At 43.6% G+C, this 27,490-nt stretch overlaps 1 protein-coding gene across 4 annotated transcripts in view; it reads right to left on the reverse strand.

The window, feature by feature from the left end:
* Window positions 1-932: 932 nt before the first annotated feature.
* The window catches only part of RALGAPB (Ral GTPase activating protein non-catalytic subunit beta), a 63,856-nt gene continuing 37,298 nt past the window's right edge, over window positions 933-27,490 (reverse strand). For all 4 annotated transcript variants that reach the window (XM_051803292.1, XM_051803291.1, XM_051803290.1 and 1 more), the window contains 14 exons: window positions 26,364-26,546; window positions 23,802-23,953; window positions 21,998-22,185; window positions 19,762-19,868; window positions 18,028-18,180; window positions 17,185-17,394; window positions 16,285-16,443; window positions 14,156-14,324; window positions 11,490-11,612; window positions 10,606-10,742; window positions 9,730-9,838; window positions 7,240-7,318; window positions 6,673-6,821; window positions 933-5,023 (listed from right to left, as the gene is read on the reverse strand). In XM_051803292.1, coding sequence (XP_051659252.1) covers window positions 4,830-5,023; window positions 6,673-6,821; window positions 7,240-7,318; window positions 9,730-9,838; window positions 10,606-10,742; window positions 11,490-11,612; window positions 14,156-14,324; window positions 16,285-16,443; window positions 17,185-17,394; window positions 18,028-18,180; window positions 19,762-19,868; window positions 21,998-22,185; window positions 23,802-23,953; window positions 26,364-26,546 — 2,112 coding nt within the window. In that variant the 3' untranslated portion in view covers window positions 933-4,829. The remainder of the gene's footprint in view (window positions 5,024-6,672; window positions 6,822-7,239; window positions 7,319-9,729; window positions 9,839-10,605; window positions 10,743-11,489; window positions 11,613-14,155; window positions 14,325-16,284; window positions 16,444-17,184; window positions 17,395-18,027; window positions 18,181-19,761; window positions 19,869-21,997; window positions 22,186-23,801; window positions 23,954-26,363; window positions 26,547-27,490) is intronic.

Raw genomic sequence — 27,490 nt, forward strand, 5'->3', positions numbered from 1 at the left:
TGGTGAAGGAAGATATTTAACTATTTAATGCTCACTTGTGTGATTCTTCAGAGATCAGTGTGGGACCTGCCCTAACCTTCCCTGAAGCATCGTGGTGAGGAGCTCGGGCAGGTGGCACCAGCTGAAGTTACCAAAGATGGAGCCAGCAGGAAAACAGATGTTCACATATCCCGGCTCAAGGTTTCTGGAACAGTCAGTTCAGTGTTTTTGTTCCAGCCCTCAGGTACATCGAGGAGGGGGCAGCTTTTGGGAAAGGCACCAGAGCTGCTGTAAAGGTGAAATCACAGGGACACTGCAGGGCCCCTGCCAGGGAACCAGCACTGCAGCACAGATACACAGGCAGGATCCTCCTCCTCCCCTCCCTAGGGAGCCCAGAGAGGTCCCCAGGGATCTGGCTGGATGCCACTGACAAACCCACTCTCTACCCCAGGCCTCCTGAAGCCATCCCAGTTCCCCAGGGCTCGCTGGGCACATCGCCCTCTCTTACTGCTGCCCAGCTCCTCTCCAAATGCAAACCTGGGAAGTCACAGCCCTTCTCCCCCATCTGCCTGGACAGCAGGCAGAACTCCATGCCACACCTGAAGCATGTGGCTTTATCCCAGCAGCCTCCCTGCCCTGCTGGCAGGTGCCTGGAGCAGCTGTGCCATGGGGGGCCCACACCCGAGATGGGAAGCAGACATGGAGTGACCAGAGATCACTGGCATTGCAGGAACACCCATCTCCCTTCAACAGTTGTTTTTCCACATTGTCATTCCCCATGCTGTTGAGATGCCATGTGATTTCCCTCTCTAGAAGCCAGTGTGCTGTTCTCAGAGCTACTGTGGTGGAGAGGGTGTGCAATTCTGCTGCCTCTGTCTGCTACTGCCCCGGGAAACAACTCTGGAGAATTTCAACCAAAGCTTTGAAAATATTAAAAACTGACTAGTGCAAAGTTACTAGATAAGAATCTTTAAAATTTATTGGACTAATTGTGTTACATTCAATATTTGATGTGTTTCTCCTGGACAAAGAATTGGCATAAATACAAACAAGCCTTTGTGTGCCTTCCCTAAACAAATAAGAGATAAAGTACTAGAGACAAGGGAACATAGTTCACATCTTCATATTTACATTTTGCCTTTACTTTACAACTTAGCGCCAGGAATATTTACAGAAAAATACAATAAGAACAAAAAGTTCATGTCTTGGCAACATACAGGTATTCATATAAATTGTCTATGATTGAAGCACATGATATCTGGCATCCTCACTTCTAATTGCTCCTGCTAAACCCATGGGGAAAAGGGCTGTGTTCGCCTTCAGAGACATCACTCAATCACACAATCATGAAATAGCATAAAATTTGTCTGTGAGGCTGAAATTTAGTTCTCTCCTCTTCCTGGGCATTCAGAACCCCGTGGAAGGAAACACTGTGACCTATGGAGAACCCAGCACACACAGCCCAGGGGCAGCCAGGGCTGCTCCTCCCTATGGCCTTGCACACACTGCTACCCACAGACACCCGAATTTCTACAGGCACTGTCCTCCCCTTCTCCTGCCTGCTGTAAGGTTCTAATGCCTTTTTAAAATTAGCTTTAAAAGAAATGCTTTTCTTTAAAAGAATCTCTATTAAGGTACTAAAATTTCTATAATTCCAACACTCTGTAACAAGGTGATGGTGGTCACCCTTCCTGCTCTGTTAAAACAGAATTATGACCCCAAACTGAAAGGTTTGATGAAAAGAGAGTCTCAGTTTAGTTCTTGTGGAACACTTGCAGCTCAGTGCCACCTACACGCAGGTCAGTGAGGGGGTCAGTGCTTGTCACCTCTGCTGGACAGGGACACTGACCCAGACCACTCAAGCATCAAATCAAAACCCCCCGGCAGCAGTTTGTGATGTAAAAAACCCCTCTGGATTCTTGTCTAACTCTTGCAAATGCCATGGAAATAAACACCATTTGCTCTGACACTTTAAGGGAAAAACTCTCAAGGCTGTACTCTGGACTAGCTGAAGCCATTAGTTTGGCCAGACTTCAACAGGAGCTGGATATAATTCCCAAATTGGTGGTATGCATTTTGTTATGAAGCCTGAGAGCTACACACACACAGGAGAAGGAGGGACAGTCCCTGCAGGCACCCTCCAGTGGCACAGCTCTACCCAGGGTGCCCACTGCTGCCACCAGCATCCAAACCCTGGGGAAAGGCAGCGCATTTCTGCATCACAATGTTTTTATACTGCACTGGGCCTGTCCTGAAGGCTCACCTTTCCAGAGAGTGAATCCACCACCTACAGCCATGCCCCCTGCCAGCTCGTGACCTGCTCACCAGCTGGTTCTACAGCTCATCTGACACAGGGTCTAAACGCCCGTCCCCCAGCACTGGAGCAGCCAAAACGTGCCCAAGTTCCCCTCTTTCCAGAGCTCTGCCAAGTCCCATTGCTCTCATGGCTGTTCCTGCTCCCATGGGTGCCAACCCCATGCCTCAGATGAACATGGAAACAGACTGAAGACGACCCTCCAGCCAAGCACAGGCCTTTTTTAAAAAGTAAATCTTCAGGCAATCCAGCTGGCAATCTTGGCCTTGCCAGAACCCACGGAGGGTTTCCCCAGATGCCCATCCCTGCCTTCCTGGGTGCAGCCTGACAGCAGCTCGTGGTGCAGCTCAGTGCTGCACCCAGCCTGTGTAACACTGCTGCAGGATGGGGGTTGCTGGTATGCTACTGATGTGCAGACATGGGGTTGCTCAGGATGTTTATTGGTTACACATGCATCGCTCATGCCTCTTAAACCAGCAGACTAAAGTGTGTTTGGCCATTAACTGGATCCAATAGGTACATTACACAGTGTGGGTAAATTTAGTGTCCGTGCATTAAATTGCTGCTGGCAGGAGTTTGGCAGAGGAATGAGGCTGTCCAAGATTCCCTGCACATCTTGGCCAATGCACCCAAATGCTGCCTTAGGGCTCCTCCTGCCATGTGCCACATGGGCAGCACGGAGCGTGCTTCCTGCTGCAGGAGTTTTCTTCGGGTGGCTTCATTTTTTCACTATTGATTCATCTGGATCAAATTACAGAGCTCCTGAGTTAAGAAGTCAGTGCACTTGTCCCTTTCAACAAGCACACGTTGCCCAAAATCTGCTTGGTTGATAACCTGAAAGTCCTTTCACATGTATTTTTAGGGGCCTGTGTTTCCATGATCTCTTTGTGAAAAACCACATGGAAAGCTGGGAGCAAGGTCTGTCCTTGGCAGCTAATGAAACAATTAAGACTGCTTCAGGTCAGAACTGTTGCAAAAAGTAACTCTGAAATATCAAAATTCAGTGCCTGACAGGTATCACTGCAATGCACAGCATGGCTAATAAAAACCACTTTTGAAATAACGTAAGGAGCTCCCCAAATTCCTGCTCACAGTCATCCTCTTCCATTACCTGGTGCTGGAAGGGTAAGGACCTTTGCTGCTGCCAGTGACCAGAGGTTGCACCTCCCCAGGAGTGCCAGCCATGACCCATTGCTGCAACACCAGCTGGGATGTGCTGGGAGATAGAGGGTGCTCCCAAGGCTGCCAGCGCCCACGGCACCTCTGAGATTCCCAGTGTCACACCCAGAGCTGCAAACACCTTTTCCCAGCACATCCTTCGAGTCCTGAACACGTCAAATCCACAGGCTGAAAACAAAAACTCCTGACCTAGGTGGAAGGGAAGCACTGCTGCCAAGTGTGAGACCGTACAGGAGACTTAAAACAATCTGAAGTTATAACTCCAAAGGTGCTTTCATGGAATTGCAGTTAATGGGGAAAAAGAAGAACTCTTGAATTTTCTTTTCAAGTTGTTTTAGTCTGTTTAACAGGAGCTTCTGAAAAGTGTTGTAGAAGCTGCGAAAACTGCTCATGCTATAAATAACAAGGAGGAGGCAGCCCTGGAATCTCAGATTTCAATCCAATGGAAGGAAGGCAAGTGATGTTTATACTTTTTATGGAAATGGTGAGTAGGTGATACAGACACTTCAAAATAAATTAAGTAGTTGCATAAAAAAAAATTTAAAAAAATAAAAATCAAGCTACTGAAATTAAATGTGACATTTTGCAACAGACCTGAAAGTCATAACCTTGCTTTTATATAACCAAAAGCTTCTATCCAGTAACAAATCCTGTTGGAAAGTCAGTTAATTTCAAGTGATGGTTGTTGTCAGCAGGACAAATCTCATGCAGATGGACTCACTCCCAGCCCTGGAGGGAATGGCCACACACAGCATCTGGGCTTTGGATTTCAGGGCCTGGTGTTTCCAAGCAATCTTCCTCTTCTTGCTTTTGGTACACAAATGGATTACAAGCAGTGAAGGATCTTCTGTTGAGTGCTGAAGGGGGACTGAACACGTCTTCGAAGTTCTTGCAGGGATAGTTAATGCTCTGAAACAGATTTCTCCCCCAAGGAGAGATCCTGCTCCCTTCCCCTTGGACATGTGGGTGCAGCGAGGTGTTTGATGGCAGGTTTGTTTGTATTCTGTTTTCCATCCTCATATGCAGAGATGGTTTTACTTTGATTGTTTTCCCCTCAGAGTGAGACACATACAGTTCCTAATTAGTCTGGAATGGATGACTAGGTGAAGAGATTATGTTGCTAGCATCCAGGAAGGCTGGAATTCAGTAATCTTTTGAGGGTAGGTGAATTAAGTCAATATCCCAACTGCAATGTTTTGGATTCATTTCTCATTCCTCCCACATGGTATCTGCTGACTTGTGCTAGAACATGATTTCCTGAATTCCAGAGGGCTGAGGAAATTTGTTGTTGTTATTTAACTGTTTTCATTAGTGTAGCCACCAAGCTCTGATCTAATTGTCCTGGAAGGATAGTGACCTAGGGGTTGCAGTTCTTGAGCCCAACCTCCTGGAAAAGTGAGGTATAAAACTCCGGCTCCAGCTGCCTGTTCCGGTATTTATTGACAATATCTGCTATTTTCTGTTTTCGGCGGACATGGGGGGGGTTGTAGGAATCACTTTCCAGCCTCTTTCTCCGACAAATATTTATTACTGTCTGCCTCACTAAAAAACCTGAAAAAGAAACAACATTTGAATCAAGTTTAAATTCAAGCCTGTGCCCCTTTGCTGGCTTCCCAGCTAAAGACAATTTTGGGGTCTGTCCCATCTAAACCCAGGGGAGATGTTCAGCACCACCAAGTCAAGGACTTTTCTCCATGAGCAAGTGATAACAGACAGCCATGGTCCCTAGGCCTGCAAGGACATTCACTGGGAAAAAGGAGGGAAGGGACTCGCTCTGTAGTACCCAAAACTGGCTGGAGGAGGAGAAGGATTTCTCAGCTTTGCCAGAGGTAAGCAGCTGTCTGCAACAGCACCCCTGGGACAAGAGGGCAAAGAATCCAGGGCAGCCAATATAAGAGTCGCAGTGCCACAGCCCTGACCACACCACAGGGGGACATCGGAGCTTGGGGGGCCCGAGGTCACACCAGGTAATGCCAGGGGAGCCCTGAGAGTGAAACAAGTGCCTGTCAGTACTTTTTTCCAGTAGAAATTGCAGTCTCTCACTTGGAAAGGGGATGAGAAAAGACCTGCTGGGTTGTGGCTGGCACTGGTTTCTCTTCCCCTCACTGCCTTGCCACTGCTTTCACCTCTCTGTAACTCACACTGCTGGATGTAGAGGAAGAAGGAGGTGGGGAACAGAAGCAGTAGCATTTGGCCAAAACTGGCAGTGAACTTTATCTTATTTTATATTGAAATGAAATTCATATGTCTCTAAGGAAGTAAGTGTCCCTTACCCCCTTTGCTGTTTCACAAGCTCTTCCTTACAGGTAGAAACAGTCTTCCTTATTTAGAGGACTTAATTCCTGACTGCATACAAACCACAGCTGCTGAACTCAGAGACAACAAATTTCACCATATTAACAGTCCTGATGCAGCTGAAAAACAAACCCAACTCTAGGAAAACACACCTGATTCTTTTTCAGTAAAAGCCACTGTCATCAGCTGAATTTATAAATGTTATTTAGGGCTCAGTCTAGCTTTAATTTCCCCAGTGCTGAATTAAGCATGCAAACCCCAGAACCTGAAAGTCATCTCCTACAAAGCAGTTTTATGGGCAGGTACAGGTATTCTAATGCCCATTAGTTCATTTTGCTCTGTCCCATGAACTGCTCTCACTGGGTGAGACTTCCAGTTGCTGAAGCTAAGTAGCACCAATACCAAGATAGATCCATGAATCCACCCAGGAATAGAGGAAGAGGCAGTGGACACACACCCTGTTAACACATGCCTGCACAGTATTTTTACTGAACACATTAGAAAATCTTCAGCTGCTGTGGTTTTAACCCCTACCTGGCTTCTGAACCAGAAGGAACACACAGCATGCCAGCACAGCCAAAAATTCAGCAGTACCCTCTGGCACACCTTGGTTCTCCATGCAAACGTTAGGGTCACATTTGGGATCTCTCCTATGTAAGGAAGAGGCCCCACTCCAATCTCCAGCCCAGCTCCTCTCTCCTGCTGTGCTGGCAGCCGAGCACTGCCCTCCTGCTCCCTCTGCTGTTCCTGCTCCTGCCGCTGCTGCAAAACCATGGCTTTTGTTTGTTCTGCCATGCCCAACACTTTTTCCAAGGAAAGATTCCAGACCACGTATTTTGCAGATATATTATGATTAAAAAGAAATAAAATAAAAACATGAGCCTTCCTAAAACCCTTTAGCTTACCAAGAGCTCTCCTGCTGACTATCATTCCATCCACCAGTGGGATAACCATGTTGAATTTCCCAGTTGCTCCTTGTAGTTTTATCCTGAATAAGCCAGTGTTTAAAGGATGGATGAAGATCACAGGAACTTCCTTCTCAGGAGTGGTAGATCTTAAGAGAAAAACCATTACTGTTAAATCAGTTTTACAGCACTGTTGCAATTAATCTATAGAAGAAAAATGTCCACTTCAAGTGTTAAAGTTAAAAAATGCCTCATGGCTAAGGCAGCAGGATCCTGGGGTATGCTCTGGACCTTAGGAGGGCTCCATCAGTTGTACTGTGCCTATGATCTCCTGTCTCCATAGGCTGGAGAGCCCTGCAGCCTGGGCACAATCACTACACAGCACTAACCACCTCACCAGGGAGTGAATCAGGAGGGAGGCTCATCACAGACTCAGATAAAACAACACATTTTCTGTTCCCTAATTTATGTTTTATCTACAGTGATATGAAAAGCTCTTGCATGTTTTCTACCAAAAAAGGTCCACTGAGGAATCAAGAAAAATAATGAAAATAAGAGCAGTCTTACCTCAGGGAAGTGCTACTATTGGCTGTGGTTTCCACACCAGTGCTTGTCTCAGACACCAGATCAGGGAGGGGGAAGTTTTCTGTAAGAAGAGCATGCACCAAATAAAGTTTATCTACTCCAGTTTTTGATTTTTTTTGTGTGCGTGCAGGGAAAAATTATTTATCATCAATCAAATCCACACAGCCCTCAAGCATTTATACCATGGATGTTCTTACATGGTAGTGTCTTTAAGTTTAAGCATTCATTGGAGTGTACAGACACACCTCAGCCACCTGCACTCAACAGAGGAGGTCCCAGATCCTCCATTCTCTCAAAGGTCAAAATCCCTAGAGGAACTTTGAAAGCAGGAATGAGATGAACTACTTCAATTACAAAAAGAGCTTTCAAATTATTATTCACAGTATCTCCACCCATCCACAAGCAATCAGCCTCAAGAACAGCGCTAAGAATGTCAAACAATGCCACTGCTCGCACCTACAGTTCCCTTGAGCCCTGCTCCCACAGACACAGTATCCTTCCTCAAATCCAAGCTCCCCAGATCCCCACCATAACCTACAACTCTGCTGCCATGCACTTGGTAACAAGGACTGGATAATGAAGGTGCAGGAGGAGGAAGTAAGAACCTGAATGCCTGGAAGGGGATTTGGCGCTTCCTGGTTGGGGTGACAGATGTTGAGGGTCATTCACAAAAGTCCAGTCTGGGCAGCAGGACAGTGCTTCGACAGAACGACTCTAAGGTCCAAACCCAGATTTTGCCATGAGAGCTGGGTACTCAACAGCTGGAGCAAGAGAGGGAGAGCATGGGGAGCCATGGAAACACTCTGAGACAGAGCAAGAGGGAGGGCAGGCAGTTGGCACTGGAGCGATACCCTTGACTAAAAAGTGACAGCTTTTCCACTGTCCAGACTCTAAGATATGCAAGAAGCATAAGGCAAAAGCCAAGAACATAAGGAGCATATGGCAAAGCCCCTGGGCTAGGAGCCACTTCCAAGAGCTCCCCCTCCCCCCATCCAACTGCCACGCTTACTGAGGCTCACAAACTCATTTCTTCAGCTCCAGGCCCAGAACTCTGGGAGATTCCTACGGCTGCTGAAAGAAGCAGCCAAGCAGAAACATGCCTGTGTGGCACAGTTGCTGCCTCTGCAGTGAGTTGGCTTTAGCTGCCATCCAAGAAGGAAGTGGGTCAGGGACACCAGTTTGGAAACTGAAGTGGGCGAGGGACTCCTGAAGATAAAAGGAACACCCTCTGGGCCCACGGCCGGATAAGGAAATGATGCTGCAGAACCTGCTGTCTCTCCTGATCCCAGTAAGGCTCTGAGGAATGTGCTGTGGACAAGGTGGTCTTCCTGACAATTTACATCTAGACTTCACAGGAAGCTTCCTCTTGATCGCTCCCACTCTCTTGTTGGCTTTACTCTGGAAGGAGCTAAGGGCTTAATTAAGGTCCACCCTTACTGCCAGACTGAGAACCAGGATTAGAAATCAAAGACTGTAAAGCATTGGTTACTGGCCTGCGTTGCAGGCACTGCTAAGCTGGGCCAGTGCAGAGAGACTCTCGCACAGCGCTGAGGCCAGGCCGTGGCTTGGAACCAGCACACAAAAAGCTCTTGGGGATGAAGGACTCCTCAAACCTAGAGCCAGCTGCCCACCATGGCCACACCACGGCTGTAACAGGATGAGCAAAGCTGGGTCTCTGCCAGACCAGTCACTACCCAGAGTAAGAGAGGAACCACCAAACTAAGAAACATGAAGTTGCAGCAGGAGCAGGACCCTGCCTGAGCAACAGAGCAGGAAGGGAACTGGGATGCACAGCATGGGACAGGCACCTTGAGTGCAGAACAAACAAGCCCTCTCCTGAGAGAGAACACGGAGAGTTTCAAAGGTACCACCAAACCAAGGAGGGTGATGATCCCTTCAGCACAGAAGCAGCAGGTGTCAGAAGCCATTTTTGTTAAAGGAAACCACATTCACCCTGAGGAGACAGCAACTGAGGGGAACTCAAAAGAAGGGAGGCACACTGCATTGTGTGCTGAGCTTAAGAAGGTTCATGACAGCATTTCACAGGTACTGCCAGAGCTAAAGGGAACTTCAGACCTACATATGCTACTGATTCATCTACACCCCATGGATTGCCATTCAAATATCAGAAAAATGATTCAGAATCTTAGAAGTGTTGTTACAGACATTAATAAGGATTTATTTTTATTGTGAGGGTGGTGAGGCCCTGGTAAAGGTTGGTCAGAGACGCTGTGGCTGCCCCAACCCTGGAAATGTCCAAGGCCAGGTTGGATGGGACTTGGAGCAACCCCATCTAGTGGAAGGTGTCCCTGAGCACGGCAGGGGGCTTGTACTAAATGACCTTTAAAGGTCCCTTCCAACCCAAACCAGTCTGTGGTTTCATGATCTAGCATTTGATAAAAGAAGGGAACAGTTTTTTCTCTGGTTCCTGCTCTGTTGTTACTTCAGTGAACAGTAAGAACTTGTACGCACCTATATCATCGTAACGTTCCACCCAGACCACATACACTTTGGTTTCAGGTCCCATCGGTGGAATGGTCCGGCCCTGAGGCATCCTCTTGGATCTGGAAGTAGGACTGAGCTGTTTTGAACACAAGGGTAACATTTACAAACATCATGAGTCCAGTAACGCAGCCAACGAGTATTTCCCAGCTGCTCCCCAGTCATGCACATCTCAGCCAGGTACAAGCTCTACCAGCTCTCGAGTCAGGGCAGCTGTGCTGGAACTACCTGCTGCAATCTGGGTCTCCACACTACTTATATTCAACCCAAATTAATACAATCAATCTTGCATCAATTTAAAATTTTTCTTAATGTTCTCAAAGACCTTAAATCAGTACCTAAATATACATTTGGAAGTGAATTCTAAACAGGCAATCAACAATTGTGAATCCTTTGCTTATAGATACAGCAGTTCATGTTTTTCTGCTTTGTTACGGTACAAAAGCAACTTCACATCTGGTACTTCAGACACAACTGACACACTGTTTTAAACTGGCAGGTAGGAAAAGTGTTCACATCTATCCATCCTCAGTTTCCAAGCATGGATTTGCATCTTAATTACTCTGTAACTACTGCATATACTTTTTCCTGCACGCATTTCAGGATGCAGAGTATTGCTACTTAGCATGCCTAAGTTTTATATTTGTAATGTAGTCTCACAATCTCCTACTGTAGGTGCAAATTCTGGCAGGACCAAAGTAGACAAAGATTAATGGCAAGGAACAAGGAGTTCTACATCCCAGGAAACCAAATCATATACTATGAAAAATCCTGCAGCATTGCCAGTGTGCTTCTTGAGAGAAAAAGAAAAAAAATAGCCATTTTTCAATGCAAGTTTTGCCTTACCCGCTGGGAGGGATTAAGATTGTCTGTATGGTTGGGGAAGAGTTCAAGTGTCAGAGGCTGCTGTTTCAATATTCCTGGCAGCAGATCCATGTTGGAGTCACTTTCTTGGTCAGAGACACTGCTTTCCAGTGAGTCAGCTGTAGGTCAGAAGAAAGAAGGTGGGTTTTGTCTACTCTTCTGCCAAAAAAACTTTACTGTCATCATGTGTACAATTTTGAAACTAAAAAATGTTGTAAGGCTTTTGAAACGAAATATACATAGATGTATGGCCAAGCCACCATAGCACCCATAAGCAGGAAGAGGAGTCAGGAGACAACAACTGCCAATTATTCCAGAAACAGACTGCAATTAAAGCGTCCCCTATGGATTCACCAGTGTCCCAGCAATTTTCTGCAGAATACAGTCTCCTCCTTCATATGTCTACAACCCTTTTATTCCAGGTAACTTTTGCACATCAGTTTTAGTGTCTCAAGGACACTAAAACTCAAGGAACCTGTTGCTTCCCTACCTAGCAGTGGTGCACATGCTCCTCCATGTGCTGCAGGAGCACATCACTGACAGGAAAAGGGAAAAAAACCCACACATCACCAGTTGCTGGTGAACCACAGGTCCAGTGTAACACACCCACATAACAGCAAAACTGCTGTGCACCCCTGGGCATCTACTGCTCATCTCACACTGAGAAAGAGGGGCTCAGAACAGATGCCACCTCAGGAAGGAGTCTTAAGGACTAGGATGCTGTAATTTAAATGTCCATAGCTTTCTGACAAGAGTCTTGCTAAACACACTACTAGGTAGCTTATTAAGGTTTTGCTTCTGAAAAAGCTCTCTAACAAAAAATGTTGGTTTCATTTTTGTGAAGAGCATGTACAGAGAAATCTTACTCAGGGACTCCACTGGTGACGGGACAACAAAGGCGATTTCTGTCAGAGCATCTGCATAGTACAGCACCTTCTTCTGCCCGTTGAAGATACTTGCCCCAACATCTTCTGAGATAATTAGATCATCTAAAATGGACAGAAAAGGACAGTTTGGTCAGAAGGAAGTGCAAGGTGCAATCAATGAGAAAAAATCATGCAAATCTCATTTTAAAATTAAAGGATTTCACAGTCACATCTCATGGCTAACCACTCTTCTCAGATAAATGTTTTCGCTTTTTTGAAGGAAAAGGCATTTTGGGTTGGGAATGGCTTTATGTTGAACACATTTCCAATGTACTGGATTCCTTATTTCCTAGTATTCTAGTAAGCACATCTACTACAAGAATATACCTACTATCTATTTCTGAGCATTCCCTCTAGCAGGATCATTCAGTTAGTCATTCCATTCCCAAAGGATTCCAACATTTATAACTCCAATCTGATACTATTCTAGAATTCAAACCAGTTTCTACAGACTCTCCTCAGTATTTTCTCTGTCAAGAAACTAAGATCTGGCTACAATCCACGCAAGGAGGCTCCTCATTCTGACCTCCTACTGATTCTTTTGTCACAGCTGGCCAATAGAGGTCTTCAAATACAGAAAGAACCTCACTCCCCTCTTTTCCTTCCCCATGTCACCTCCAGAAAGACTAGCAAGGACTTTGAAATGAATTACTTCTCTGTTCCAGTTTACAGAAGGGTTCCTGGGATAGCTGCCTCAGCAAAGCCAGTGGAGCAGTGAAATTCAGCACGCTGACAGAGAAGTGGCCAGAGCCACAGCAAAGACTCCAAGCCATGCTTCACCATCAGGGAAATGTTCCCACATCTCCAGCGCACAGCTCCCAGGGAACAGCACCACAACCCAAACCCAACTGTTTAAGAACTTCTTTGCTTTTGGAGGTGTGCAGGGAAACATGTCCAAGAAATTATTTTAATCACAACTCGCTGCAAGCTATTCTAGAATCACAGAATCATGTAGGTTGGAGAAGATCTCCAAGATCATCAAGTCCAACTGTCAACTCACCACTGCCAAGCCCACCTCTAACCCATGTCCCCAAGGGTCACATCCACAGGCTTTCAAATCCCTGCAGGGATGGTTATTCCACTACTGTCCTGGGCACCTGGACAACCCTTCACAACTTGAGGACATTTCCTCTCGTCCTGTCACTTGTTACCTGGGAGAAGATACTGAACCTGACCTGGCTCCCCCCTCCTGTCACAGAGTTGCAGAGTCAGAAGGTGCCCCCTGAGCCTCTTTTTCTCCAGCTGAGCCCCCCCAGCTCCCTCAGCCATTCCTCATCAGACTTGTGCTCCCACTCTTCCTCAGCAGAACCAGATCAGTAGTAACCTGCCCTCTCTCTCTTCTATTTCTGAATGCCTTTTGGGTTCCTTCTTCCCCCTGTTAGTTGAATTAATTCAGCTATTTGGTGGTCTGTGATCCCATTCAAATGGCTGAAAAAAATCCAAGTTAAAAAACCCACATCAAACCAGGTCCCCCACTAATTCAGGGCACTGCCTTCTGCACAGTCATACTGACAAATCCACTGCCAAGGGAGCGGAGAGGGTTCTGCCTCTGAGGAAAGCACATTCTGACCCTGGCCTTACTGCAAAATTAAACCCAGACCTGGTAATTCTGTCACCCATTCTAACTTGCTCAGAGAAAGCCATGCCTGTTCTCTAACCTCTCCCCAGTGTTTCTGGCCTTTGATGGTTTGCATTTTATTCCATAACTGAAGGGACAAGCCTTCAGCTGGTGAAGGGCATTCCTAAGGCACAGTGACAGGACAGCAGAGCAAGTGCTGCTTAAGCACCTGCAGCTGTAACAGTGTCACATCTGATGCAAACATAAGGTCAAGGACAATGAAGGAGCTGGGACCAGCCTGTTCCCTGCTTTCGGGTGGCCCACAGCAGAGGCTGCAGCTTTGGAGGTCACCAAGAGCAGGCCTGGTCCTCAGAGCAGTGACACTGAAACCAACTCAGACACTACCAATTCCTGGGGAATCTGATCAAGTTGTCCAAGGGAGAAACTAACCCAATTCACAGTTTCCCACCCTGGGACAGCAACTCACTGGCCTGAGGATCATTTTGGGTGACAGAATGGGGAGAGGGTGGTACATGACAAGCCCAGGGGAGGAGCTGCTCTAGTGGAAAACAGCAGAGCCAATGAAGCAGGACAGAGGAGCTGCATGTGGGCTCCAACTTCTGGGACCTACAAACAGTAGCTTGTTTTCATTCCTTCCTACCAAGCACAACTACAGGGCTAACTTATGAGTCAATATCCCATTTTAATCTACTTACAGAACACTGAATCACACAGTATTTCAAGCCTATTTGCCAGTGCGCAGCACAATGTGCAACCGATTTCACCTGAATACTGGTTTGGGATAATATAATAAAGACTCATCAACTCTGCTAAAAGTATAGCTTGGAGGTATTTCTTGCTGAGACTACTTCCTCCCAACAACATACAGACATTTACACATTTCTTTCTAGCAAACATCAGCATTTATCAAAAAACCAAAAAAAAATGCCAGTGCTCAGACAGGTATACAGGAGAAAGAAATTTTAAATTGTCTTCTAAAGGAGCCTAAACATTTTAATTTAGTATTATAGCACTTACTACATCTTACCTTGTTCAGGTCCCTCTTCATCACTGTTGCAGCTGTTGATTGACCAGCTTGTTGAGACATGACCAGTCCACCCAGGGTGCTTCCCGACGTCAACGGACCAGCCAAGAGACAATAAGAACTCCAGGAAGTGGGGCTGAACAATTCTGGAAGACTCCATGTTCTTCAGGATCTGAAACAACCAGCAGCAACCATGTTGGTAGAGGAGCAGGAAACAAGTCTCCTCCTCCATAGTTTTTTAATTAACATTTTTTGTCACCAACACGGTTTTGCCCAAATACAGCTACAGAACAAGCCTGGAACCCCAGACTTTCTACATGGACACTACTCCCTGCTGCCCAGCATCCTCCCATCCTGCTTGGCCATGTCCTATTCAATCAACTTGACTTTCTGCTAGCATTTTCAAAGCCTGTAAAACAGTGAATCAAACTGCTGGAAATGGTAATTTTGAGAGTCAGCCACTCATCAGGAACAAAATACAGAGCATTCAGTGTAGAATCTGCCTTAGTACCAAAGTTAACACAAGGGTTTTCTGGACAATTTTCACTATTAAACTGAGGTGAAATTAGCAGAGATAAGTATTTTCCTCACTACTCACCTGTACATGACATACAGTAATTTAGAGGGCAGGCATCACAGCACATTAAATTATGAAACATTTTCCAAAATAATTTTCAGCAGGACTGAGTGTGCGCTTTAATCAAACATCGCACTGTCCTGTTCACTTTAATCCTACTTCTGACAGAGATCTGGGATGTTTCCACATCTGATGGCAATTTTTATCTCATTATGACCAAGTGAGAGTTGAGCCCTTCACCAAACAGCACACAGGGACATGGGTGATTTCTGATTTGGGTACCAGAACCACTGGGGTTGGTGGAACAGACAATGCATCCATCCTTTCCAGGCCATGCAGGAATTTGTGCTGGGTCAGGAGCATCAATGATTTTGGTTTGTGCAGGGGCAGAACACCAGGATACAGGCCCCAGCAAAGAAGAAACTGCAGGGATGGGCAGTGGAAGAAAAGCTTCCAGGCTGGAGGCTCCATGTAGCCTACATGGTCCTGACACCCCATCCCAGTGCCTCGTACAGAGTTCAGCAGTGACCACACACAGTGCACTGAAATATCATTATTAACCCTCATTACTGAGCACATTGAAGTCATAGCTGTGCATCAGAACAAGACAGGATAAGTGTGGTTTAGAAGACATAAGAGCTCCACAAGAGCATATAAACAAACATTCTGCCAGCTCAGCAAGAGCATATCTCAGCTCAAAGGCAAACCTAGTGTATCTTGCTTCACAGCTGACTTAGCAGATGAAAACACTTAGTTTTCAGTGAAAACACTGAACTATAGTTCAGTGGCTACTCTGAACTTCAGTTTGAACAATCACAAACAGCATGATCCTGGTTTCAGGAAATGAATTGTGTCCCACACAGAAGCAGAAGGTGCTTCAGTGTTCTGTCCACTGTGCATCCACAGTGACACAAGGAGTTGACATCATGCTTCTACTCTTTACTAGGAGAATTATGAATGGAATGAGAAGGTACTAGAGAAACACTTCCCTAATGAGCCCATAAACCCTCTTAGGAAGTTTATAGGTCACAAAGAAATCACAGTTAAGATTTGCACAAATTAACCTGATTAACCTAATTTCCTTTGAATCTAAATAGTATAATATAAGGACTTACAAAGCAATAATACTTCCCTACTTGCAGAAAGTTTTTCTTTCCTTTAACATGTGTTTAACATTAGAATGAAACCAACTACCTTGACATTGCACATTGCTGGAACAAACTGCAACCTTTCCTGCAAGCTGAGCCAACAAAGCTGAAATGCTTTTCTGATCTGAATCTTTGAACTCTACAAATAAGGACAATAAGGACAGAACAGATAATAAAAATACTATTAATATTTTCATTTAATATTTTTAAAAAATATATATATATAAGTGTTACAATAATCCTAAATGTGAGCAACGTACTTCAACCTACAGATGAAGAGAGTATGCAGTGACTTGTAGCTCACACTGGTTCTGGCACTCCACTCTAATCACCAGCAGTGATGTTTTACTCACTTGAAAATTACTAGAAACAAGACAATATAGACTAGCTGGCATGCTTTCACTTACCTCCTGGCTCGTTTTCTGGCCTGCCTTCATGTAGAAAATGAAAACAGTATCAAAAGGACGACAAGGTAGTAAATCCAAGTAGCCAAGGTCATCAAAAAACCCAGGAAGAGCAGAGTCAAGTGCAATCAGGTGAGGAGGTAGACGACTGTTAGCAGGTTCCTGTCCAATAGACAAGAGTTCATCAGCTTAAAAAAAAAAAATCTTTCTTAACTGAAAGGTCTTTGCGGCTGGAATAGCAATCCATTAAAATATAAAAAGACCATTTCCCTTTTCTAAGAGCAAAATAACACACAAATTTCTGATGCAATATAATCCTGTTACTGTAAATGAGTAACAGCAAGCATGACAGGTTGACAATTTGTTGCATTCTACTCTCATTAAATAAAAACGGTACTTTGCCAGTGAAACAGCCATCAGATTCTGCTCGGGAAGAGCACACAACAAAAGCAGCAGATGCTTTCAAAACATCACAGCTATGCACATAGTCACATGTGCAATTTCATATTAACCTAAATACCAATAATATGGAAAATATTGAGCAATTTCAGACATCATTTTTGCAAATGCTCAATCATCTACTTTTGTTGACAGCTTTCTGGAAGGAAAAGCAAATTTCAAACTAAAATAGAATTTCAAACTAAAAGAATTTCAAACTAAGAATATGGATCATCTCTATAAATTCTTATTTCAGCTTTAAAAAGCAACCTCTACATCCATTATGTACCCCCAAGTGTTTATGTAGGACTAAACCACTTCAGCACAACCACCTCTGCAGCAGAACTTCCACGGCAGTCACGTTCAGAAAATCTTCAAAAATCACTCCAAAACCTAACTCAAGCTGTGGGAATGATTTCAAGTGTGAATGTGATGGCTTATGCACCCACTGCACACAAAGATCACCTTCAATGCCTCTAGTGAGAGGAACCCAAAGTGAGAGAGGAAGAGGCGCGCGGTCTGGAACTCCTGTGCCGGCGGCGGGGGCTTGCACTCCGTGATGGGATCAGGAAAGCTCTTCTTCCGCCACTCCTCCTCGCTTTTCTGATCTATGGAAGTCTCAAAGACAATCTGCTGGGCCATGCCATTCCTCAGCTTTTCATGTCGCTCTTCGAGCTAGAAAACATTGTGTGAACTGTTGATTTCACCAAAACCACCAAGAGCAACAGAGAAAACAGTTCCAGCCCTTAGGAAAGCTCTAAGTCACAGGTACAGCAGCAACTGCAATGCACCGCCAGGACGGTTACTAAAACACTATCAGCAAGACCTTGCAACATTACAAAGTGAACATCTGAACATCATGTTTGCACAAGAGAGCTGTTGTAAATATCCACGATGGGCTATGGCCTCTGTTCTGGTGAACAGAAACTCAAACACATTAGACTCTGTGAAACTTTAAAATATTTGAGACATGCACTCCCTTTTTCCCCGCTAAGAGGTCCCAAAAAAGCTCCCCCTTTCCATTTCTCTAGAAGAAGCAACAAAACGCAAGTCATTGCTTCCCACAATACCAAGGTATTAGGATCAGCATTAAAACATGTTGAGCAGTGCCTCCCAAAAACCACATCCAAAGCATTGTCATTTTCCTGGAGAAGTGCACAGATTTCATTAATTTGCAGAGGTTATTATTCCATTAATATGAAATTAGACAAGCTAAAGAGTAAAACTACTTACAGCAAGACATTAGTCCATGACTCATGAACAGTCAAAAACCCCAAGAAGAAAATCAAGTCAGAGACAGTTACTTACTTCCTCATTCACAATCTCATGTAAATCAGGAATACTCAAGTCAGCTTTCACAAATGGAATCTTGTCCACTTCTTCAGGAAAAGGGCGGTGTTTCACACTGTATTTCAATCCAACATCATTTTTAGGAGCTGGTCGAGGTTCTGGTACAAATGTCTGACGAAAAAAGATTGTTTTTACATTCTAGGTATTGTATCACTAGACAATACTTTATTATAGCAGATGAAAAACATTCCCTCTCCCTTCCCCACCAGAACTACACTAATCCATTAGTGAACCGATCATTAAAAAAAAAAAAAATTAAGTACTTTAAGCTAATAGACCTGTATTAAAATGTGACTGAATTTTAAAAAGAGACACAATTCTGCCCATTTTGGAACCTATGAACCCTGCTTACTGTCTAACCTCTAAGCAGTTGCAAATCCCAATAAAAATGGCAAGCTTACATGGCAACATCTTATTTTCAGCCCATTCTAAGTGTACTGAGTGAAAGCTGGCAAGTGTTTGAGAAGCTCCATTTCAACCCTCCTGACTGATGATCACAAAAAGCCAAGGCCTCGAGGAGAGCAGCAATGCTGTGGGTCAGGAGGGAAATGCACTGCCAGAATATCTGAAGGGCTTACATCATGGATCACGGTGTAATTCTGACATGGCTACTACATTATGTTCTATACTGCCAGTACGTAGTTCCAAACTTCAAGTTACCAAGGAGAGTAACAAAAGATCTAGGTGCAGGTTTACAGGTTTACAGGTGCATAAGGTCCAAGCAAGCAAGACCCTTCATTGCATCTTGAGTGCTGTTTCATACATTTATTTACTACCAATTACATTTCAAAAGGGCAAAACTATTAATATTAAAGTTATAGAATGCCTTCAAGTTGGAAAAGTGAGGAGCTCAGCAGTGAAGTCATGGCCTGTCCTTTGGTGTAAGAGGTAGCACACTTGGACTGACACTTATTTAGCCACAGGGCTCAGTTCCAGTGACAGCACAGCTCCAAACACATCCCAGAGGGTCTTCCCAAAGGTTGCTTCATGTGGACATTCCAGCTGAGACTGACAAACACGCTTTTCAGCTACATTTTTATTGCCTTTATTTTACCAAGGGTCATGTGAAGAATTTAAAGATTTGGAGAAATTCATAGACAGAAATTTTCATAACAGGAGTACATGCTCCACTAGACAACTGCAGTAAGGAACTTTAGTGTAAAATGAGACTGGGGTATTTCTCCTCCACTGTTCCTCTCCGGACCTGTTCCAGAGTTCATCTGAATAATTTTTTTCACAGCAGGTTTACAGCCATCTTTGCATCAGCAGGCTCTGTAGCTTAAAGAGCTGTTCTCTCTGCAGCACCACATTCCATGCCTCCAGACTTCGCTCCCTGTGCTGCAAGGGCTTTGCCTGACACCTGAAAACCAGCACCAACACTCATGCCTACACACTAAATACACTGTGCCTTACCCACCACTTCAGAAGATGCTTTCAGAAAAAAAAAAAAAAAAAGAGAATGCCCCCTCCCCCTAAGCAAGTCTAGAAGGCAACAGCACTTTCACAGCCTGCAGTTAATACTAATCACGAGTGGTAAAGAGTCACCAGAGATGTGGCACATTACCTACAGCTAAAGGCCCCGTAGCTCAGCCTTAATGTATAATCACCAGCTCTGGGGGGCTGTCTCACATTAGTGGAATTTCTGCTGAACATCTCTAAGTTAAAGATTTCTTTACGGGCTTTGATAGAGACCTTTTGATTTGCTTTAGCTCCTCTTGGTAAAAGACAGAGTTGCTGGGCCCATGCAAATCTTCCAGATGTCCCACGGATCAAAACCGTGACAGAGGGGAAAGAGTCATCTGCAAAGCACATGGGTTAAGAGAATAATACATCATATGTTGTAAACAGTTCACTGTGTAATCATTTAACAAGAGAGAAATGCAGGCATGATGGCAGAGGTTTTGTTTTCAAGGTTAACTCCTCCCTGACCCTGAAGACAATTCCCAGTGAGAAGCAAGCAAACCCCCTCTCTGCAGCAACTGCTATTCCACTTTGTGGTCTGTTCAGGAGTTGCCAGCTCAGTTTCACAATTAAAAGTAACTTTCACCCAAATTCACCCATATCACAGTTTCTCTCCAAATTATCTCCAGGAAACTGAAGAAGATTGTCCAGTCACTGCCTATTCAGGTGAGACAACAACCATACGGACACAGATTCCAGGATGCTTCCATGACCTTCTGCAAAGGTCCCTCACAAACAGCAGCAGTAAGAACAGGGGAAGGACAAGAGACAACGGTCAAAGACTGGGGAAGATTCTGACTCCACACCATTGAAAAGTTTTCACAAGAAATAGGGACATAGAGAAGTTGTCCTCACAGGTTTGCAAGACCTACTTGGACAACATCAGGTTGCATCGCCCTGGTCCAAATTCAATGCTGGCCTTTAGTTAGAGCAGGAGGTCAGACTGCAGAGTCCTGAGGTGCCTTTCTACTGGCACAATGATGATTTTAATATTGCAGGGACTTCAGTCCTCCTTTGAGATCTAAAAGGCCACTGATAATAGACACCTTAGATGAGGGATCATCATAGTTCTACAGCTTTTCTTTGTAAAGGTATTTGCATTTATCTTTTGTGCACATAAACCACACACTGGCACCATCAGGTAACTAGCAGATTTTTGTTCCTTCCCCAGTATTTCAGGGGAAGTACAGAGTGCAGCATAGCTACACAAACACACACAGAGACCACCAAAACCAACTCCCCACAATCATTCACTTCAGTGATCTGCCTCAGAAGTGACCTGACATACTCATTCATTATTGCAATTAATCTTGTAATTCAAAGGGGATTTGTTAGCAAGTTATGCACAGCAAGAAAAGGTAATCTAATTTGTGATTCTGATAGCTTTACAGGATTCCTGAGTAATGCACTTAGCAGAGGCAGAGTGAGGATGAGAATTGCTTAGCCATTCTAGCATGCTCTAATCCATTCCAGCCAGGAGCAACACTTGCTCCAACACAGACTGGGGGTGGATGTGTGGCAATAGCTCCCAGCATCAGAGCCTCCTGCAAGATCTGTTTAATGATTTTCAATGAGGTCAGAGCACTCTGGACCACAATTCAAAATAACTTCTCTGAGCCAGTTCATGCAGTTCTGTGAGATCTCTGCTCTCAAGACTAGTATCCAGGCCCCATCGTGTCCATAGATGAGGAAAATATAGCAGATCTAACATAGGTTGAACTGAGGTGGCATGTAAGAGAATTTTTATCTGTTCTGTTAGGTAATGCCATGACACATGAAGACTTGCAGAGGGATCAGTTATTCAGTTCAAAGTGTCATTTAATTTAATACCAGACTTTTGTAATATAAATTCTCGGTGGTCAAAGTCTATGAGGCTGAAACAAAGCTAAGATTCAGCTGTGAAAGCCAACACTCTGTGACAAATCTCCTTTACAGGAGGTGTCATTGACAGAACAGGATGGACATGGGGAAGTTATAACAGCTTCTAAGCACTTAAAAACCATCTGAGTTGAAAGCACCCACAGAAATATGCAGTAATAGGAGGTCTAAAGCAAGCAACAGCATAAAGGAGACACATCACCATGTGCTGAGCACTTACACCCATCAAATCTCCTATACTCTTTACATTTTCATTGTTTTATGAATAAGAATGTTTCAAACTATAATGCTCTTGCCTTTGTCCATCACCCATAATTTCAGTGGTATTCAGCAGCAAGTATCCAATCTAACTGGGTGAAACACCTTGACAACTGCATGAACCATTTGGGTGGGCTTATGCATGTTTGACTATTAGTGGCATTACAGTTACTCCCACCACTTTATGCCAGAGCACCTCTGCTCAGTGTGCACACCCACAACACGTAAGTCCCTGAAACATGGGAGGGACACTTGAAGAAGTACCTTTGTTTTGCAGCTCTATACAAGAGTTTCAACCAGAGGAAGAAGGAAATGGGGAGTCTGAACTTACTCTGTTCATTCCCTAGAGGCTGCTCCAACATGGCCAGGATGACACTGTTATCCAAAACGAAGTAACGGAAGCTGTGCTTGTTTATGGTAGGGAGACGGGAATATTTAATCAACGTGGCTTCATTCACCAAGCTGCACGGAGAAGCAGGACCACTGGGAGAAGGAAAGGCTCCAAGTAACTGCATAATGCTGCAAGTGGGAAACAAGTTGAGGGTTATGACAGATTAAGACAATGAACTGTTCCCCCAAGAAAAAACCTGCACTCATATTCTTCATCTGTATCTTAATCTAGCAGCTACTCTACCAGGGCACACCTGCCCTCACCCATCAGCCTGTTTTAAAGTAATCAGTAACTTCAGAAAACATACATGAAAACCTACAGAGAAGGATACTCTGCCTACAGAACGAGTTTCTTTATAACTTGGGTTATAAATATATTAAGACTTGATTTAATGCATGAAAATCTGTACCCTTCCACAGTTTTGTTTATGTTCATTCTTAAAAGATTATTTCTCCAATCATCCATACTTTAGCCCTCTCATATCAGATATGGTAGTGCATTAGTTATGATTGCCTTTGCTTTCTTCAAGTACAGATAACAGTAACATAAAACTCTTTAAGGGATTAAGACCCTAAAACATCCAGGATCACACAAGCATGACAACCACAGATGGCAACCTTCCCTGGAAGAAAGCCTCCAGGTGTGCCTACCTCCTTGGAGGCACAGCCTTGGGAGGCTTCTAGAACCATCAGTTTAAATCATCTGAAGTTGTACAGGATCTACCTAACAGTACCTAAACTCAAAATTTCTATGGCAGGAACCACTAATGAGAGTTGTCCAGTGTCACACTGAAGATCATATGATCTAAGTCAGGACTTTATTCTTAACACCAGCACCAAGACGAAAAGTAAGTTTATTAAAATCCTCCCCACATGCTTTTCCACTTTACTCTGAAAATAGATAGTTTCCTCTCCCTAAATGAAAAGAAACGCTTTTAGGCAACAGTAAAGGTTTGTCTACAAGTTCCAAAGAGCAGCAGCCTTTCCTTTGAAACTACACAGTTGTTTTTACTAACAGCAACATTTATAACAGTTGGATTGCAAACCAAAGCAAAATGGAAAGCAGCTATCACCTTTTGCAAAACATATTTATCCTCCCCGTCCTCAATCTGTCCTGTCTACCATCATGCTGTTCAGCCCATAACAGTGCTTTCCAACTTCTCTGGAGCAAATCCCAATTTTCCTCTCTGTGCTTCCCCTCCCCAGCCCACACATTATCTGTTACTGCATTTCCAGCAGAACCTCTCAAATATATTAAGCAAGCCCAATGCTGTGGGCAGGAAGCCATCCCATCCTGCTCCAGCTACATCTGCTGCATGTGCCATTCCCTGCTATCACACACAGTGTCTCTCAGCTCCCAGTCAGGGAGGGGACAGTGTGTGTTGTCAGGTTGAGAAGAAGAGGCAATGGAAAGACAGGATCACTAGGTCAAGTGGAAGAGAGAGGGAATTGCTGTCTGCAGAGAGGCCTCTGCAGGAGGGTCTAGGTTTTGGTGTACAAGGAAGAGAGCAGGCAGGAGGGGAAAACAGTGATCACAGGGATCTCTTTTCTGTTAATACCTGGAGTGGGAGGGGGGACAGATTTAAGGCAGTGTCCTGCCCAAAGAGCAAAGCAAGGGAGCTTCTGCCTAACCTCTCAAATGCTCTTGTTACATCAGAGATCACCAGCTGGGAACTCCTAATTAAACACCCTCAGTTCGAGGCAACACTGAACATTAAAGGTACTCTGGCAAATTAATTACATACCACGTTAGTGTAGCTTCAGCAGCATCCTTTACTCTCATGGATGCGGGGTTTGGTTCCTTATCTCCTTTGTACTTGACCTCCTGTTCACTGTTTTTGGATTTACTCCCTGAAATGCCCAGCTCCACAATCTCCAGTACCTCTTTCAAACAGTCCTAGAACACAAGAGGAACCACCTTAAAGCAGAAGCACTCTGAGACCACAGGGAAACAGTGATATTTCATTAAGTAAAATAAAGCACTGCTGGTAATATGAGGTCAGAAATAAAGGCAGAAGATTATTCCAACACTTAGAGAAAGATCACATTTGCTACAGAATCGGTATTTTCTCCATCTATAGATAAATACTTATGTTTGCACGCTAATGGTAAAAAGTGTTTTGATGAATAAATACACACAGTATATTACATTACATATGTACCAAATTGCCAAGAGGACTATTATGAATGCAACTGAAAAATGTAAACATATTTAAAGAGAATAATGCATTTCTGGGACTCTCTGCAGAACTTTTAAGTTCTAAGCACATTAAGAATCAACTCATCTGGCAAATTGCAAGAAATCCTTTTCTAAATCTTTCAATTGCCAACAGCTTTCATTAGTAAAATATATCACGGTATCTAATTCATCAAGAGAAGAATAAGAATATTCTAAAAGTACACTGTAAAAGTTTCAACAAATCTATCACAGGAGAGGCCAGCACTCAGTAGAACCACAGGTATGACTTACAAGTGCCGTACTTAAAAAAATCATCTGCTGAAAATATTTGGATTGCTACAACAAAGGTTCAGATCTCATGGCCTGAGCTACAGAATAACAAGGCAAGCACGCTACTGAATAAATAAGTGACTAAAATTGAATACAAGTGGTCAGTTTGTACCACCGCAGACCAGACAGGGTTCTCTGTCTTGGCCTCTGTCCTTCCTTATATTCATCACTGATATAGAATTAGAGGCGAAGATGAAAAATAAGAGTTTTCTGACAGAGCAAAATTAACCAGCACTGAGTTGCAAAGACTGGCCCTGAAGAGTTGCAGCAGAGTTTACAGTTTTGGCTGGCAATCCAGCAGGTGAAATTCAAAGCAAGTATAAGGGGAGGCACCTGGAAAGCTGCATTTCTAATATGTGCAAATGCAGGGAAAGGTCCCTGCCTGACTATCGTGACTCAGGAATGAGCTACTCTGTCCAGTTCATAACACACACAGTATATAACACCATCTCCTGATACTGCCAACTGAAATAAAAAAAGATCCTAATGAAATGGAATAAGGCAACTGATTAAACCCATGCTGTGCCACATCCAGGGAATTAAACCCATCCTGTCCCAGTCACCTACTGCCATGCCAGTACTCCCAAGCATATGTATAAAGCATCTTTATTTAAAGTCCTGCTTGTGGGTTTTCAGTTCTCATTTTTTAAAAATACATATATTTTTATATGTTATAGAATATATAAACAAAATATGATTCCCATATCACTGCAAGGAGAAAAAAAAAGAAATAATGTTCTATCTAAAACTACATCAAAATATTACATTATACATAAAAATCCATAATCTATAAAAATACAGAAAGATCATTGAGTTGGCTCTGAAAGGAGACCAACAATAAAAATATGCACATAAATTTTTATTTTTTTAAGCAGCAGGGCAGAAGGCAATTAGAAACATCACGCTCTCATCATCATGCTCTTCTCCAGCTTCCCAAGCAAATTCCATCTTAGATTGAGCTATGCTTTGCTCAGTTTCTAGAAAACTGATTTCTTGGTGAAACAAACTCTGATTATCAAAATACCAGAGGAATTCTGTTAAGTCTAGAAGATGCTTTAGTCATGTAAGAGTTGAGAAATGAGAAGAGTCATGGCTGCCTGCAGCAGGTAGCTATATGTACCCCATTCAATTCCACATTTCTCTTTTTGTTTTCTGTTTTTTTCCAGGTTTCTTCTCTCTTCTTCCAGTTTCACAAGGCAAGAAGAAAGACTGACATATTTTTAGAACTATAAAGGTAATTTTGAAGCCAAAAACATTATTGGAGAATAAAGAGCGGGAGTTGAAGTTCAGAAGTATTTTGCAAAAAAACCAGTTTTGAAATTCCTAAAAAAACCCCCACTATTTTAAAGTAAAGTATATTTTTAAAACATATATCTTTTTTAAAGTATATTTTTAAAACATATATCTTTTTTAAAGTATATTTTTAAAACATATATCTTTTTAGTATATTTTTAAAATATATCTATTTTTAGTATATTTTTAAAATATATCTATTTTTAGTATATTTTTAAAATATAACTATTTTTAGTATATTTTTAAAAAAATATATTTTAGTACATTTTTTAAAAATATATATTTTTAAGTATATTTTTAAAAAATATATATTTTTAAGTATATTTTTAAAAAATATAGATATTTTAGTACATTTTTAAAAAATATATATTTTTAAGTATATTTTTAAAAAATATATATTTTTAAGTATATTTTTAAAAAATATATATTTTAAAGTAAACCAACAGCTTGGGTACGAAAGGATCACAACTGCAGTGCTCAAAATCTGTGCAGCAGAGACTCTGACCTTCTCATCCAGCATGTCGGGGTGCTCCGTGAGCCACACGCAGAGGCACTGGAACGCTGCCACGATCATGGAGTGCAGGTCCCGGGAGTGCAGCGGGGCCGGGCGGCTGCACTGGTACACGATGTAGCTGCACACGGAGCTGATCGCCCGCTTCCGATCACAGGGGTCCACCACCACCTTCACCTGGCCAAGCAAGGAGGACAGCGTGAGAATTCCTCCACAGAAATCTTCCAGAGAAGAAAGAAGTGCATTTGGAAATGCAGTTTTAAGAAACGGGAATAAGCAGTTGAGGTCTTTTATGATTACAGCTTAAAATTGTGGGTAAAATTATTTAAGTGGAAAGAAATGCTGCACTGAGGTGCCACCACACTGCATGGTTTGGTTTTCAAGAGCAAGAGTGGTACCAACATGGTTTGATAAGAAATCAAATGCAAGCTGAATTTGCAGTATTGGAAATTTACTTTCAGCAAATGCCACTTCTTCAGCTCTGGCAACCCATTCGGTATCTCTAAGAACCCACTCAAGTCTCTCTTGAGTGGGAGTCTCCCTTCCCAAAGGGCTTCATTCTGCTCAGATAACTTTCCCCTAGACATACTCTCAGCAGAGTAACTTTCACCAGTAGAAAAAGGGACAGGAAAGCCACTCTCAGAGAAGCAGGCTGACAAAAAACCCATAACCCATTCCCCAAAACTCACTGCCAACACCCCTCTGCTTCTCTCCCAGCTCAGGGCTGCAGGGAGGAAGGCTCCAGACCAGACGGTCAGGAAACAGCCAGGCACAGTCATGAGGGTGTGCATTATACAGCTAAAGAACTGTGACTCAGCACAGGAACAGCTGGATTTTTCCTACTCTGAAGCATCTGACTATGCCTTGTAGAGCTTTACTCGTTCAGGTGCACTTTTATCCAGGCAGGAAGGTGGATGGGCTTGCTGGTGACAGCACTGGAGCCAGGCAGACGTACTCCACAAATGGGAGTGACAATTCAGAGCCCTGGGATTAAGGCAGTGTGTCCTTCAGAAGCCCAAGATCTATGGCAGTGTCCTCAAGATGAGCTTATGAAAGGCAGGTTCATGAACCTTGCAGGAAGCAGCATTTTTGACTTTCCCAAGTCCCACTGATAACCTGGT

The sequence above is a fragment of the Manacus candei genome, unplaced genomic scaffold, assembly GCF_025592945.1.
Source record: "Manacus candei isolate 608988 ecotype Guabito, Panama unplaced genomic scaffold, ASM2559294v1 h1tg000057l, whole genome shotgun sequence".
Taxonomy (NCBI): Eukaryota; Metazoa; Chordata; class Aves; order Passeriformes; family Pipridae; genus Manacus; species Manacus candei.